Genomic DNA, 13,562 nt, shown 5'->3' on the forward strand with positions numbered 1-13,562 from the left:
TTAAATGACCCAATCTGAAATCCAACAATTTTTCTATTTAAAATGCAATTCAAGTCTCAACCTTGAAGCATGTTGTGCTTTTACATCATAGTTTTGCTTGCCATTTGAAGCTAAGGGTATATTTGGTTGTTTGGGGATGAAATGGAAAGAGAAAATGAGTTAGTGCTTCCTCCATGTCCATTCTATATCTATCACAGTATCTGCTCGGTCTTGTTTAATGTTTAAATTTATCTACATAGTTTAAAAATGTTAATTGATGTAAAAATTTGATTAAAATAACATTATCTAATCCTAGTTGAAAACTATATTGAAAAGAAATGAAGAAATATAAAAGAAGAAGAATAATAAATAAGAACAATATAGAGTGAAGGCTCCCTCCAAAATGGTAAATATAAGAACAAAAGCACAGAATGAGATAAACTAGAGTCAAAGAACATCATCCTTATCTCATTAGAAAACTCAACGCGTTATTCCTGTATGTATTCTTAGTCCCCACGATCATGCAATTCATAGTTGTTTCCCACTATCCACTTTCATTTTCTAGTATTATTAATATTTTTCTGGTTGAAATTTTTAGTATTATTTTGACACGGCACTATCTATTACTTTTTTCTGGATAAACATAGCGTTTGCTTACTAATATTGTTAATGTATATGAATTGGGTAGTAGAGTTATGTATCTTTCAAATTAAGAATTGACTCCTATTCTAAAAAATCCGTAATAATTAAGAAATACCCCCACATTAGGTAAATTTTAAAATTATTATGAAATTTATGAATTAAGGATTTGAGCCTCGGGCGTACATACTCATTGGGGTTTAAGTTTGATTATCAAATTTCTGATATTGATAGGTGATGCGTAAATTTTAAGAATTTTTGTTCCTCTTCCTTGACCTTACACAAATGAGTATCTTTCCCATTATAATGACTTATTCCTAATTCCTGTCGCTTTGAATAATTGGCTTACACTAGTAAATGCAAAAACCCATTTAAGAAATTATAGAAGATAAGGTTTTTTAGAAGTAATATTTAAGACATTGAAATGTAATGTTTTTAACTAGGTTTTCAATACAACAATAATTTTCTTAATTGTGTAATGACTAATGAGTGTCATCGTTTAAAAAACGTAATATTACTAGAATTAGCAAGGATTTAGCTGCTCTAGTGAACGATTTGATCCAAAAATTAATAGTTGAAACTTTAATATGGGTAGCTTATCACATGCATGTATATATCTAATCATAATTTCAATTACTAATTTTCAATGAATGAATACATTTATACTTAATTTTTTAAAGTGCAAATATGTATTTTAAAGAAGCCAAATCAAGTTAGCCAAACCTTAACCTATTCCCTGAAATATTGATGCATAGCAGTACTAACTCCACTTTCATTAGTTTCATACCATTATATTTTGAAGTCATTGGATTCAATTAAACAAACAGAAAGCATAGTGACCCGTTGACAATTGTTAGTTTTTTATCATATAAAAATATGGATCAATTATAGAAGCTGCTAAAGCCGTTTTTAAAAAAAGCTTGTCTGATCCGTAAAAGAATTCCCTAATTATTGCTTTATCATAACAGTAGTGAGTGATGAACGCTTAAAAAAACCCTAAACCCCGAAAGTACACGACACGCGCACATGAAGTTTTTAAGAAATAAAAAAGAGGACGGAAAAAGAAATGTAAGTGTATAAATTATTAGAATTTAAAAAGAAATAATACAAATGAACAAAAAAAAAAGCATAACGGAAAAAGGTGAAGTATTAAAAAACGGAAAGATAAAACATGAGAAAGGTTGGTTGAAAACATGAAAACATGAAAGTTAGCATCTGCTATAGTCCAGTGAATACGACGTCGTCAAAGTGAGTGACGCCTTTATAAAGAAAATCCACGTCATTCTGTTTTTCATCTCTGTTTGTATATTAACGGCGTCATCAGGGTTTTGAAACGGAGGTAGAGTCTTTGACGGCGTTATCCATGCCACCGTTACCAACAATACCGGATTGCACGGTCATGACGGAAATACCGGGAGAGGGTGGGCCATCACCGTTGGATGGGATGAGAGGGTTGGGGTTACCATTGATCAAAGGGTTCCTAGAGTGACACGAGGCAGTAGATATTGCTGTAGCGAGAGAAATAGGCATAAGACAGAGACCTTTACCCTGAAGATATTGCATAGCAGATCCCATGTCTTCCTTCATGAGCTTCGCCACCTGCTGCTCCGTCATGCTGAGGCTGTCGTTGGAGGACGACGCCGTTGAGTTGCGGGGTTGGGAACCACCGTTTGTTTTGGCTTGGATACAGTCACCGCCTCCCTGCAAATAGAAATATGCCACGTGTGAGTGTGACGGTTAGAGAGAGAAAAAAGAATCTGAAAAAGTGGCCACGCATGCTACTTTAGGATTGTCGTTTTGTGGTGATTGAGAATTTCAGAAACAGAAAGTGAAATTGATATAAGCCAAAGCCAACACAAAAGAAAAGTAGGTGTGACCGTGCTATCAGACTTATCGATCCGACAATATTTGATGTACGCTGTGCTGTGTGTTCCATTTTTTTTTATAAAATCATTCTCTTATTTCTTTACTTTATTTTAAAACATTATATATTTCCTTCGATTCCTAATCCTCTCAAATTGTAGTTGGTAAGGGTAAATCTCTTATTTTGAATGTGTTTTTTTTAAAGAAAAATGGCCATAATTTCTCACAGTTTTATCATTTCTGTGACACAAGATGGTTCTCTTTTGTTATATTATTTTGTATAGTTGAGTTGTGAAATGGAATTGAAAAAATGTGGTATAATTACCTCAGAGGACAAATCAGCAACAAGGGGAGCAACAGCAGATGCACCGCCCAATCTGCTCATGCTCAAAACCTATATTAAAATTACCCAAGCAACACAATTATTAAAAACAAATCAGAAGCCCATGCTTGAAACGTTAATTTAAATAAACAATTCATCAAATAACTAACTTATTCATCGACAAATTTGATAAAACATTTATCATAGAAACACATACATTCACACCAATTTGTTGTTGCTATTTTTTCTGTTTTCGTATTAATAAACGAGAATAAAAGATCTCATAGGTGCTATTTTTTCGCTATCATATTAATTTTGCATTTCTGTAAAAATATTTGAAGAAATAAATGGGAATCAAACCTTGACTTGAAGCTGTAGGAACTTCACATAGTCAATGATCTCATCCAGCATAGAGGCCTTGTCTGTCTGTCATTCCACAAACCCAAAAAATAATCAACAAGGAATTTATTATAACATTGAATTTTATTATTATACCAAAACTTGCCAAGTTTTTAAGCAGGATCCACTTCCATAACTAATACTTAAATAAATCCCATTTATATTGACTTGATATTAGATATATGATAACAACAAGTCGCACCTAATATTTGCATATAAAATATGTACCAACAAAATCCCACTTATTCCGTTTTGTTAGCGATTATAAGACGAAATCTTCATGTTATTTTTCTTTATTTCTTTTCTTATTGTATAGAGAATTTATTGGAGGGTATATACTGTGTTGGAAAGCATCTTGCTAATTCCAATGAAATGATGAATTATGAAGAGAGATTATTTGTAATTTAATAATGCACGGAACTAGTTAACAATAATAAAACAAATAAAGCATAATTAAGGATTTATTATACTCATAATGATGAACACTGAACAGGGTTACCTTGTTGGCATTGGGAACCAGTTCCTGCAGGGCCTTCATCCTTTCTGCAATTCTTTCCCTTCGTAACTGCCACATTCAACATAATTCCAAATCAGTTTCAGAGCGAGAAACATAACACAGTCACCAAATTACTTGTATTCTGTTTGTTTAATTCACCATCATCAAATACAGCATAAAGAAAACAAATCGATTCTGAAATAATGCAAAAATCAGATTTATAATAAACTATAAACCCTAGGTTCCTAGCTATTAATAAAGTTCAATTTTGAGGGGAAATTAAGAAGAAAAAACGTGCCCTCTCAGCGATGCTGTGTGGATCGGTGGCTTGACCTCTTCTAGCCCTAACCCTCTGTTTCGGCTGAGCCGGTGTGGCACCGGTTGGAGCTTGGTTCGTTGCTCCAAAACTTTGTCCTTGCATCTGATTCGAACCTCCCTCACCCTGTCATTCAAAAATTCCTTAAAATAAATAAATAATTCAGAGATGATAATAATAGCAACAATCATCATTTTTATATAACAAATAAATAAATAAATAAATAAAACAGAACCTGAGGATGTTGAAAATGATTAGTGTGGTTGGAAGCGCCCTGGAGAGATCCAGAGAAACCGTTAAACAAAGCTTGAACGGAACCATCACCACCCTGAAAAAAATAACCCACAAAATGAAATTAAAATTACACAAATGCCACCATAAATTAATCAGTTTCGGTTTTGGTGAGAAACCGGAATGTGAGATTTGAAGGAGGAGGCATCGACGACGTCGTTTTGGGATGAGTCAAAATCTCCAGCGGTTCCTCTAGACATGAGAAACTGTTGATGAAGCATGAGACTAAGAGCAGCGGCATTGCTTGAAGTGGGAGTGATGTGATGATTTTGGAACTTAGAGTTCAAGTTGTTTTGTTCATCGTAGGAAGAAGGGAAAGGGATATTGGTGGTTTCATCGAGGGACCAAGATGAAGAAGGAAGGGTAGAGAGAATTTGTTTGAGGAAATCATCGTCTAAATGGTTCATTTCTGAAGAGTTGTTCAGGCCTTGCATCAGAGAATTGAGTTGTTGTTAGATAGAGTGGGAGTAATTCATGTTCCTCATTTATAGAGTTTTTAATTTCAATGTATCTTCAACAGTATTATACTACCATCAACACGTTAATACTTTTATGGTATAACATATCAGAACACTCGTATATTCATTTTTATTAATGATACACCAATAGTACATTTCTACATTATCAAGTTATTATATGAAAACTCGCTTTTGTATGTGTCATTTGTCTGAGTCATCTTCAGTACATACTTCATATTATGATATATGGCAAAAATAAATTTTCAATGAGTTAGATTTTAGTTTATATTTAAATTAAATAATTTAAAAAGAATTATCCTCTCACATTCCTGGTATTGGAGAGGAATCCTATTCTCATTTGTCTTACCCAACATGTGTTGTTTTTTGAGTTGTGATTTGGCTAAAATATATTTAATTATTAAAATATTTTAATTTTGATTTTTTCAACCGATAACAACCAATAACACATGATACATTTTTTTTGAAATATCAGATATGATTTACAACTTACTTACTTTTGGATATCTACACATTGTGTTAGACTATTTAGTCTACATTAAATATATAATTAAAACTTAAGTGTACATTCCAAATAAATTCGACTTCAAGATAGCAAGCTTTTATGCTGGAAAACAGAGTTTCTGAATTATAATGTAGTACATCATTATTTCTACACAACTTTATATTGAATATGTTAGATAGAATATACATTAATTATCTGTAGATCTTAAAAAATTATTTGGTATCGATAGGATGAGAACTTTATAATCTATAATTTTTAAACATTAATAAGAACATTAGTTTGTACCAACATATAGTTAACTTACATGATATATGTCTGTTTTTCCTTAAAGAAAGACTTCACGTATTAAGAAAGTTCTTCCTAAAAAATAACTCAATATATTATAAATGTCATCAACTTAAATATAAATATCTTATATGCCAGAGAGAAAAGAAAAAAATTTAGTTAGCATTGGTCTTTTTTTGTCTCCATTTCTTTTATTCTAAACCAGAGCAAGGAAAAAAGTTGTAAAATGATATAATACATGATGTCATGATGAAACCAAATATGAGGAGTGATTTTTAATATTGAAATGGCTTAACAAAAAACATATAAATAGTGTACACAAAAACCAAATAAAATGTTTTCTAAAGTTCCTGACCCAAAATCCACGAAATGTTTTCGCAGAGGGGTCACAACTGAGTTGGATTACCGACGTGCACTTTACTGGCGCGTCTATTTCTAATCAGTGTACACAAATATATTATCAGTTCGTGTATCGCACGATTTTCAAATTATTTATACATCTTCAATCTTTAATGTATCTAGGTTGTGTATTAGTGCTACATTCTTAGTAATTTGTATGATTGTATTATAATAATGCAAATTAAATGATACTTTTTTTACTGTAAACAAATAGATAAACGTATTCATTAGATGAAATCAGTAGAGATAGAATGGAAGGAGAATGTAGGAAGAGTAATTAGGATATAACTATCAATAGGGCAAGAGAAATAGGAGAAGATTTCCAAGGTTCCATTTTTAAAAGGAAACGAATAAAAATATTAAGTTTTAAAGTCATGACACAACCATAGTTTTCTCTTTCCCTGATTTTCCATTCAAAAACTAACTCAAATTATAACTAATTACCTTAAATAATGCAACGATTATAGGTGAAGGATCATTCAGGAATAAATGAGAGCACAAGTAATCATACATGGAAAATAAGATTTCCTTACAATGATAGTGTGATCTGATTATAGTACTCTAAGTGTTGTGATGTCAAAATCAATTTCAACTCCACCAAAATGGTGCTTCATCCACCTGCGAAAGCTTCGATCCACTCTGATTTAGAGTCTAAGCGGCTTATAGTGCTAAAACCATTTCTCTCAACAACCATTATTCCACGGATAAGAGGTTATTGGGCTTTGATTTTTGAATTATTTATAAGTATCTCACATGTAATGTCATATACTTGAATGAGATTTGTTTTAAATTTCAAGATGATATCAAAGCTACATGCCTAAAGTTTTAGATAAAATTTTGATTTCGCAGCCACTTATGTAATTTTGCTCTTAATCTATTGATAAAGAAAATTATCCTCATCTATAATATTAGAAGACATGAACAAGGTTCAAAAATCAAAAGCTAGTATCATAAATGATCCAAATAATTATAGTAAAAAACATGAAAATAATTGAAAAGAAAAAACCATTTATTCAAATGGGTTGAGTATAAACACTAATTTTAAAGTGTGAGATTCACATAACAAACCAAGCGAGTATGGCTTCAAAGTGTTAGAGGCAACCCATGTTTTGCCACTTATTTCACTCGCAAATTATTGCATCTCTCTTTTAATTTTCTCGTTTTTTTGCAGCCCCAATTTCGGTGAATTCACGTGCATGCCTCGAGTTTCAGTGAGTGCAGTAGTCTATAAACTACTAGTGATCACAGATTCTCACGTTGTTTGAGTGTACAAATCCTAATGTCTACAAATTAATATATGAGTAATTTATCAAAATAAACGGATAAAAGTAGTTTATGATATTTTTTCCCCTTCTATTTTTAAAAAGTTCCAAATCCAAAGTTTTCACTCAAGACATTACAGCAAACCATTATTTTTTGTGTAGTTGTTAGGGTTAGACAAAGAAAAAAAATGGCCCCAACAAAACTATTGGATAGGGTCATTGACTATCTCATTTATCTATTCATCCTGTTAACACTCCTTTAAAAATACGCAGCTTGTATTTATTGACTCTCCCCGACACTGAGTATTATTATTCTTCGTTAGCCACACACTCTCATTCAAAACAGAACACCACATGAAAAAGAATAAATGAAGGGAAATAGTAATATTCTATGTAATAAATAACCTTTTTCAGCATCTGTTACATCATTAATCTAATAATTGGATCCCAAAAATTGATAAATCAAATGTTCCAATCAATCCCATTTTTATAGACAGGCATTTCTTCAAACCTGATATATCTTATCATAGTGTTTACAATAAGAATAACAATGAGAAATAGAGCCATGACCCCATTCATATTCTTCGTTCTTTTGGAATTGAAGCGTATAAAAGATGCTGACTATACCTAACGTGTGTCGTTAAACACTGAGACAGTGATGATGCCCTTGTAACCATCTTCAATGGAATGAAATCTAAATGAGTGAACAATTCAAATATTCGTAAATGAGACAAGAGAATCCTCTAAGACATACCTAACGTCGGTGATAAGAAATGACGACTCAATGCACGAGACTCTCACTTAGCACAAAATGATGAGGTCTGAGAGGAAAGATTACACATCAATTTTTAATTATATATATATTTATATATATATATATATAGCATAATCAACTACATAGGTCATGAGTCATGGCTATTTCCAATGAAAGTTTCAGTTTTAGTTATTAATGGGGAAGTTAGATATAGCAGTAAGTTACTTTCTACTTAGTTGTTTATCGATTGGCAGGAATTATGATCTCACTGATTTGTATATAAATTGAAACTGAAAATTTCTTTGAAAATTATAAGCTCAGAGTATATATGGTGTACTTTAACAAGGATGATAATGAGATTGAAGGGAAAGTTAAATTTGTTTGAGGATTGATTGGAAACAGAGAAACCTTAATATTTTGATTTCTCCTCTTCATTTTTTTGACATTAACTTAACTAGAACAGAACCATATTCGTAAGTTATTGACAAGGTACAAGATAAATTTCATACTAATATCATGCTACAATAAGTGGACAATGAAGTAGCTATGTGACAGATCCACCACATATATTATTCATCTCTCTGATTCCCAGCTGCAAAAGAAAATGCAACACTAAACTCATGCTGTTTTTGGGACAGATTGGAAATAGCTATTTCACCATGTACATAACTATACTATCACTAGCCCATTGTATAAGAAGGGCTAGGTAAGTTGATCACAGTTGTTTTAACCTTGGTCATCATGTTTATGCTGTTGGTAATCCCTTGCGATCCAATTCCACTATCCTTTATACCCTGTCAGTAAATCATCTGTTTAACATTAGACACAGTCACACAAGTTATCTATTGGTTTGTGAAATCGAAATGTTTAAGCTTCTTTTCAAAGTTTTGGAAATATCATTGTGAAAGGAGTGATATGATATTATATGTAAAACAAATTTGGACAATTTTTCGCACCACTTTATCTTTCTAAAGGCGAGCACAAGTACTTTGCGTAATTATAAAAAGTCACTAGATATTCACAAAATATTCGCGATATTAGTGGATTTGGTTGGCTTTATATTTATGTTGAGTTCACCTGAAAGGGAAAATGATCCGGTCCACGAGCTGGGGCGGAATTTATCTGCACTGTTCCTGTCTCCATTGCATCACTGATCAGCATTGCTTTGTTGACATCCTTTGTGAATACACATCCCTGCACAAGTTCAATGTGTTGGTGCAAATTATTGCCAGGCTCACACATGAGAAATCTTTTATATTCTTCGAAGGGTGAGGGACAATGTTGAAGTGAGAAATGGCTACAATTCTACCTGAAGTCCAAAGTTGCTAGCATTACAATGGTTGATTCCTTCTTCAACAGAATTGATCCTAATTACCGGCAAAACTGGTCCAAATGGCTCCTCCCATGCAATCCTCATATCAGGCCTAACATTATCCAGTAGCAGTGGCCAAATTAGATTGCCTTCTCTTTTGTACTCCTGGCAGAATGTTGCTCCTTTCTGTTTAGCATCCGAGACTAGACCTTCGATGAAATTGGCCGATGATTCTGATACAACTGGGGTGATATCACTGTCATTCTCTGGTGGTCCAACACTGAGCTTTGCCACTTTAGCATTCACTTTCTCAACCAAAGCATCAGCCACAGATTCCATCACCAGGACAACTTTAACGGCGGTGCACCTCTGACCACTTTTATTGAAAAATTGAATAGTTCAAGTAAGTGACCATTACATAAAGAAAGTTTCACAATCTTGTTATATTTTCAGAGATTATACCAGGATTACAATTTAAAAAATAGGCATACATCATAAAAGAAGCATATGAATCTCGAATGGAAGACATATATTTAGTTTGTATACCTATATGAATTGATTGAATCATAACCATACAACGATCATCATATATTGTGAAATACTCTAATATTAGCAGCGATTAGTGTTAAACTTAATACTGGTTGTTCTATCAAATCAATGCGTAAAAGGACTAATTCAGATATGACATTCACCTGTATGAAAAACCTCCTTTTATAATGTTTGCAGCCACCAAATCCAGGTCTGCATCTTCAAGTACAATGCAGGCATCTTTTCCTCCCAACTCCATTTGCAAAGGAATCATGTTTGCCTTCTTTGAAATTGCAATGCCAGTATCTCCACCAGTGAAGCTGAACACACAGTAGACTTATAAGTCTTAGAAGAGGAAAATTTGTTTACACATGGGAAAATAGGGGACATGCTGACATGGGATACGTACTATCACGGAGTCATATAAAAAGGAACAAATTGTCACCTTATACAATTCACTCCTGGATGCATTGTAAGGAAGTCACCGATCTCCGAGCCTTTGCCAGTACTATTTCACCATGTACATAACTATACTATCACTAGCCCATTGTATAAGAAGGGCTAGGTAAGTTGATCACAGTTGTTTTAACCTTGGTCATCATGTTTATGCTGTTGGTAATCCCTTGCGATCCAATTCCACTATCCTTTATACCCTGTCAGTAAATCATCTGTTTAACATTAGACACAGTCACACAAGTTATCTATTGGTTTGTGAAATCGAAATGTTTAAGCTTCTTTTCAAAGTTTTGGAAATATCATTGTGAAAGGAGTGATATGATATTATATGTAAAACAAATTTGGACAATTTTTCGCACCACTTTATCTTTCTAAAGGCGAGCACAAGTACTTTGCGTAATTATAAAAAGTCACTAGATATTCACAAAATATTCGCGATATTAGTGGATTTGGTTGGCTTTATATTTATGTTGAGTTCACCTGAAAGGGAAAATGATCCGGTCCACGAGCTGGGGCGGAATTTATCTGCACTGTTCCTGTCTCCATTGCATCACTGATCAGCATTGCTTTGTTGACATCCTTTGTGAATACACATCCCTGCACAAGTTCAATGTGTTGGTGCAAATTATTGCCAGGCTCACACATGAGAAATCTTTTATATTCTTCGAAGGGTGAGGGACAATGTTGAAGTGAGAAATGGCTACAATTCTACCTGAAGTCCAAAGTTGCTAGCATTACAATGGTTGATTCCTTCTTCAACAGAATTGATCCTAATTACCGGCAAAACTGGTCCAAATGGCTCCTCCCATGCAATCCTCATATCAGGCCTAACATTATCCAGTAGCAGTGGCCAAATTAGATTGCCTTCTCTTTTGTACTCCTGGCAGAATGTTGCTCCTTTCTGTTTAGCATCCGAGACTAGACCTTCGATGAAATTGGCCGATGATTCTGATACAACTGGGGTGATATCACTGTCATTCTCTGGTGGTCCAACACTGAGCTTTGCCACTTTAGCATTCACTTTCTCAACCAAAGCATCAGCCACAGATTCCATCACCAGGACAACTTTAACGGCGGTGCACCTCTGACCACTTTTATTGAAAAATTGAATAGTTCAAGTAAGTGACCATTACATAAAGAAAGTTTCACAATCTTGTTATATTTTCAGAGATTATACCAGGATTACAATTTAAAAAATAGGCATACATCATAAAAGAAGCATATGAATCTCGAATGGAAGACATATATTTAGTTTGTATACCTATATGAATTGATTGAATCATAACCATACAACGATCATCATATATTGTGAAATACTCTAATATTAGCAGCGATTAGTGTTAAACTTAATACTGGTTGTTCTATCAAATCAATGCGTAAAAGGACTAATTCAGATATGACATTCACCTGTATGAAAAACCTCCTTTTATAATGTTTGCAGCCACCAAATCCAGGTCTGCATCTTCAAGTACAATGCAGGCATCTTTTCCTCCCAACTCCATTTGCAAAGGAATCATGTTTGCCTTCTTTGAAATTGCAATGCCAGTATCTCCACCAGTGAAGCTGAACACACAGTAGACTTATAAGTCTTAGAAGAGGAAAATTTGTTTACACATGGGAAAATAGGGGACATGCTGACATGGGATACGTACTATCACGGAGTCATATAAAAAGGAACAAATTGTCACCTTATACAATTCACTCCTGGATGCATTGTAAGGAAGTCACCGATCTCCGAGCCTTTGCCAGTAACACAACTGATTAGGCCTTTGGGAAAACCAGCTAAGTGAAAGCAATGAACCATGTGCAAAGCAGAAACAGCACCCTGGATTGCATCATTAAATGACCATTTAGAATGCATAAAACGGAAAAGAAAGGAAAAAACTAAAATGGTTTGAAGATCTTGAGATGAATAATTTGGAGTAGATTGACTACAGAGTTTCAAAAAAAAAAAACTCAATTTCTTTTAACCTGTTATGTTAGCACTTTTGTGACATGAGCTAGTTCCTAGTAGTTAGTTCGAGAATCGAGAGTATGGACACGACTTGATGCATTTTAAGAGTTTCACAGTGAAGGATATAATTACCTGAGTTGGGGGCTTGAGAACAATTGAATTTCCAGCAATCAACGCAGGAGCAATTTTTGAGACAGCGAGATTGACAGGATAATTAAAAGGCGGAATCGCTAAAATCACTCCTAATGGAATCTGAAAATCAATTTGAACATTCTTAGACAACATCATCAACCAAGCAAAAAATGTGATGCAGATGACATATTTATGGCTACTACCCATGGTCATTTTATTTGCAAGTCATTAAAAGTTACTAGAAGATGAAATGTGACTTCATTAAAAGATGTTGTTGAGTGACTAAGTCAGTAATTTGTAACATGCTAAAATATGTGCGTTTATGACAAGGCACCTATGATATGAATTGTAACTTGTAAAGTAGCAGGTGGCAAATAAGTGCTGAAATAAACCTTGGATGTGAGGCAATACTTGGTCCTTTCATTTCCAGGAAAACTATCTGATACCAAGAACTTTCCCTCTCCCAGAATCCTTACCCCTTCTTCGGCACAGTAAGAAATCAGATCCCCAGATCTTACAACCTTCATGCAAATATAAAAAAATGAGTTACGTTTATGATTCAAAACTTAAGTCCTTAACAGTAGTTTTTGCTTGTTTTACAGAATTCACAATCATAACATAACATGCACCTCTGTAACTGCATCTTTGGCTGGCTTTGCTATTTCTTTCACAAGGCACTCAGCAATTGGAGCTTTATGCTCTTTGAGGATAGCAGCAGCCTTGTGAAGAAGTTCGGCTCGTTTCCATAGCGGAGTCTTTGCCCATAACTTCTGTGCAGATTTTGCTGAATCCATCACCTTATTAACCTCCTCTTGTGAACAAGCTGCATGAATATCACAACTTATTAGACACAGCACAAACACAAAAATGATTTACATGTTCCTAGTAAGGTTACTGAAATACCAATGATTTCATGTTAAGTTAAATAATTACCTTGAACTTTGTATTGAGTCTTTCTGGTAGTGGGGTTGATAATAGCAACATTCTTACCAGAAGAAGATTTCTTCCATTCTCCATCAGCATAGTACTTGTATACATCTCCCTCCAATGTCTCTGAAAACACTCCAGTCCCAGCTAATGCCATGTTAGAAGTTATAGAAACAAATGCAGACACTAACTATCAGTTATAATATATTGAAGAATGAAGTTGAAGGTTAGGTGAAGGAGTGTCTGGTGTAGTATAGGTGATAGTTT

At 33.8% G+C, this 13,562-nt stretch overlaps 3 protein-coding genes across 5 annotated transcripts; all 3 read right to left on the reverse strand.

Annotated features, from left to right (window-relative positions):
* Nucleotides 1,901-4,783, reverse strand: LOC109362212 (transcription factor bHLH69-like). Of its 2 annotated transcripts, none has more exons than XM_019607853.1 (7): nt 4,425-4,783; nt 4,250-4,342; nt 3,997-4,140; nt 3,702-3,767; nt 3,164-3,229; nt 2,807-2,875; nt 1,901-2,319 (listed from the first exon to the last, which is right to left on the reverse strand). In XM_019607853.1, exons 1-7 carry the CDS (start codon nt 4,737-4,739, stop codon nt 1,939-1,941), a joined length of 1,134 nt encoding a protein of 377 aa, XP_019463398.1. In that variant the 5' UTR covers nt 4,740-4,783; the 3' UTR covers nt 1,901-1,938. The 2 variants fall into 2 exon arrangements, with proteins under 2 accessions (XP_019463398.1, XP_019463399.1); XM_019607854.1 differs by having other exon boundaries at nt 4,250-4,320; nt 4,424-4,783.
* LOC109362213 (NADP-dependent glyceraldehyde-3-phosphate dehydrogenase-like) lies at nt 8,412-10,338 on the reverse strand. Its single transcript, XM_019607855.1, has 5 exons — nt 10,272-10,338; nt 9,991-10,146; nt 9,296-9,674; nt 9,064-9,180; nt 8,412-8,780 (listed from the first exon to the last, which is right to left on the reverse strand). The coding sequence occupies exons 1-5, from the start codon at nt 10,295-10,297 to the stop codon at nt 8,667-8,669; spliced, it is 792 nt and encodes a 263-aa protein (XP_019463400.1). The 5' UTR covers nt 10,298-10,338; the 3' UTR covers nt 8,412-8,666.
* LOC109362209 (NADP-dependent glyceraldehyde-3-phosphate dehydrogenase) lies at nt 8,412-13,562 on the reverse strand. Of its 2 annotated transcripts, XM_019607848.1 has the most exons (10): nt 13,302-13,562; nt 12,998-13,191; nt 12,761-12,889; nt 12,369-12,488; nt 11,971-12,107; nt 11,690-11,845; nt 10,995-11,373; nt 10,763-10,879; nt 10,347-10,479; nt 8,412-8,647 (listed from the first exon to the last, which is right to left on the reverse strand). In XM_019607848.1, the coding sequence occupies exons 1-9, from the start codon at nt 13,450-13,452 to the stop codon at nt 10,366-10,368; spliced, it is 1,497 nt and encodes a 498-aa protein (XP_019463393.1). In that variant the 5' UTR covers nt 13,453-13,562; the 3' UTR covers nt 8,412-8,647; nt 10,347-10,365. The 2 variants fall into 2 exon arrangements, with proteins under 2 accessions (XP_019463393.1, XP_019463394.1); XM_019607849.1 differs by lacking the exon at nt 12,369-12,488.

Source organism: Lupinus angustifolius, chromosome LG12 (assembly GCF_001865875.1).
Source record: "Lupinus angustifolius cultivar Tanjil chromosome LG12, LupAngTanjil_v1.0, whole genome shotgun sequence".
NCBI lineage: Eukaryota > Viridiplantae > Streptophyta > Magnoliopsida > Fabales > Fabaceae > Lupinus > Lupinus angustifolius.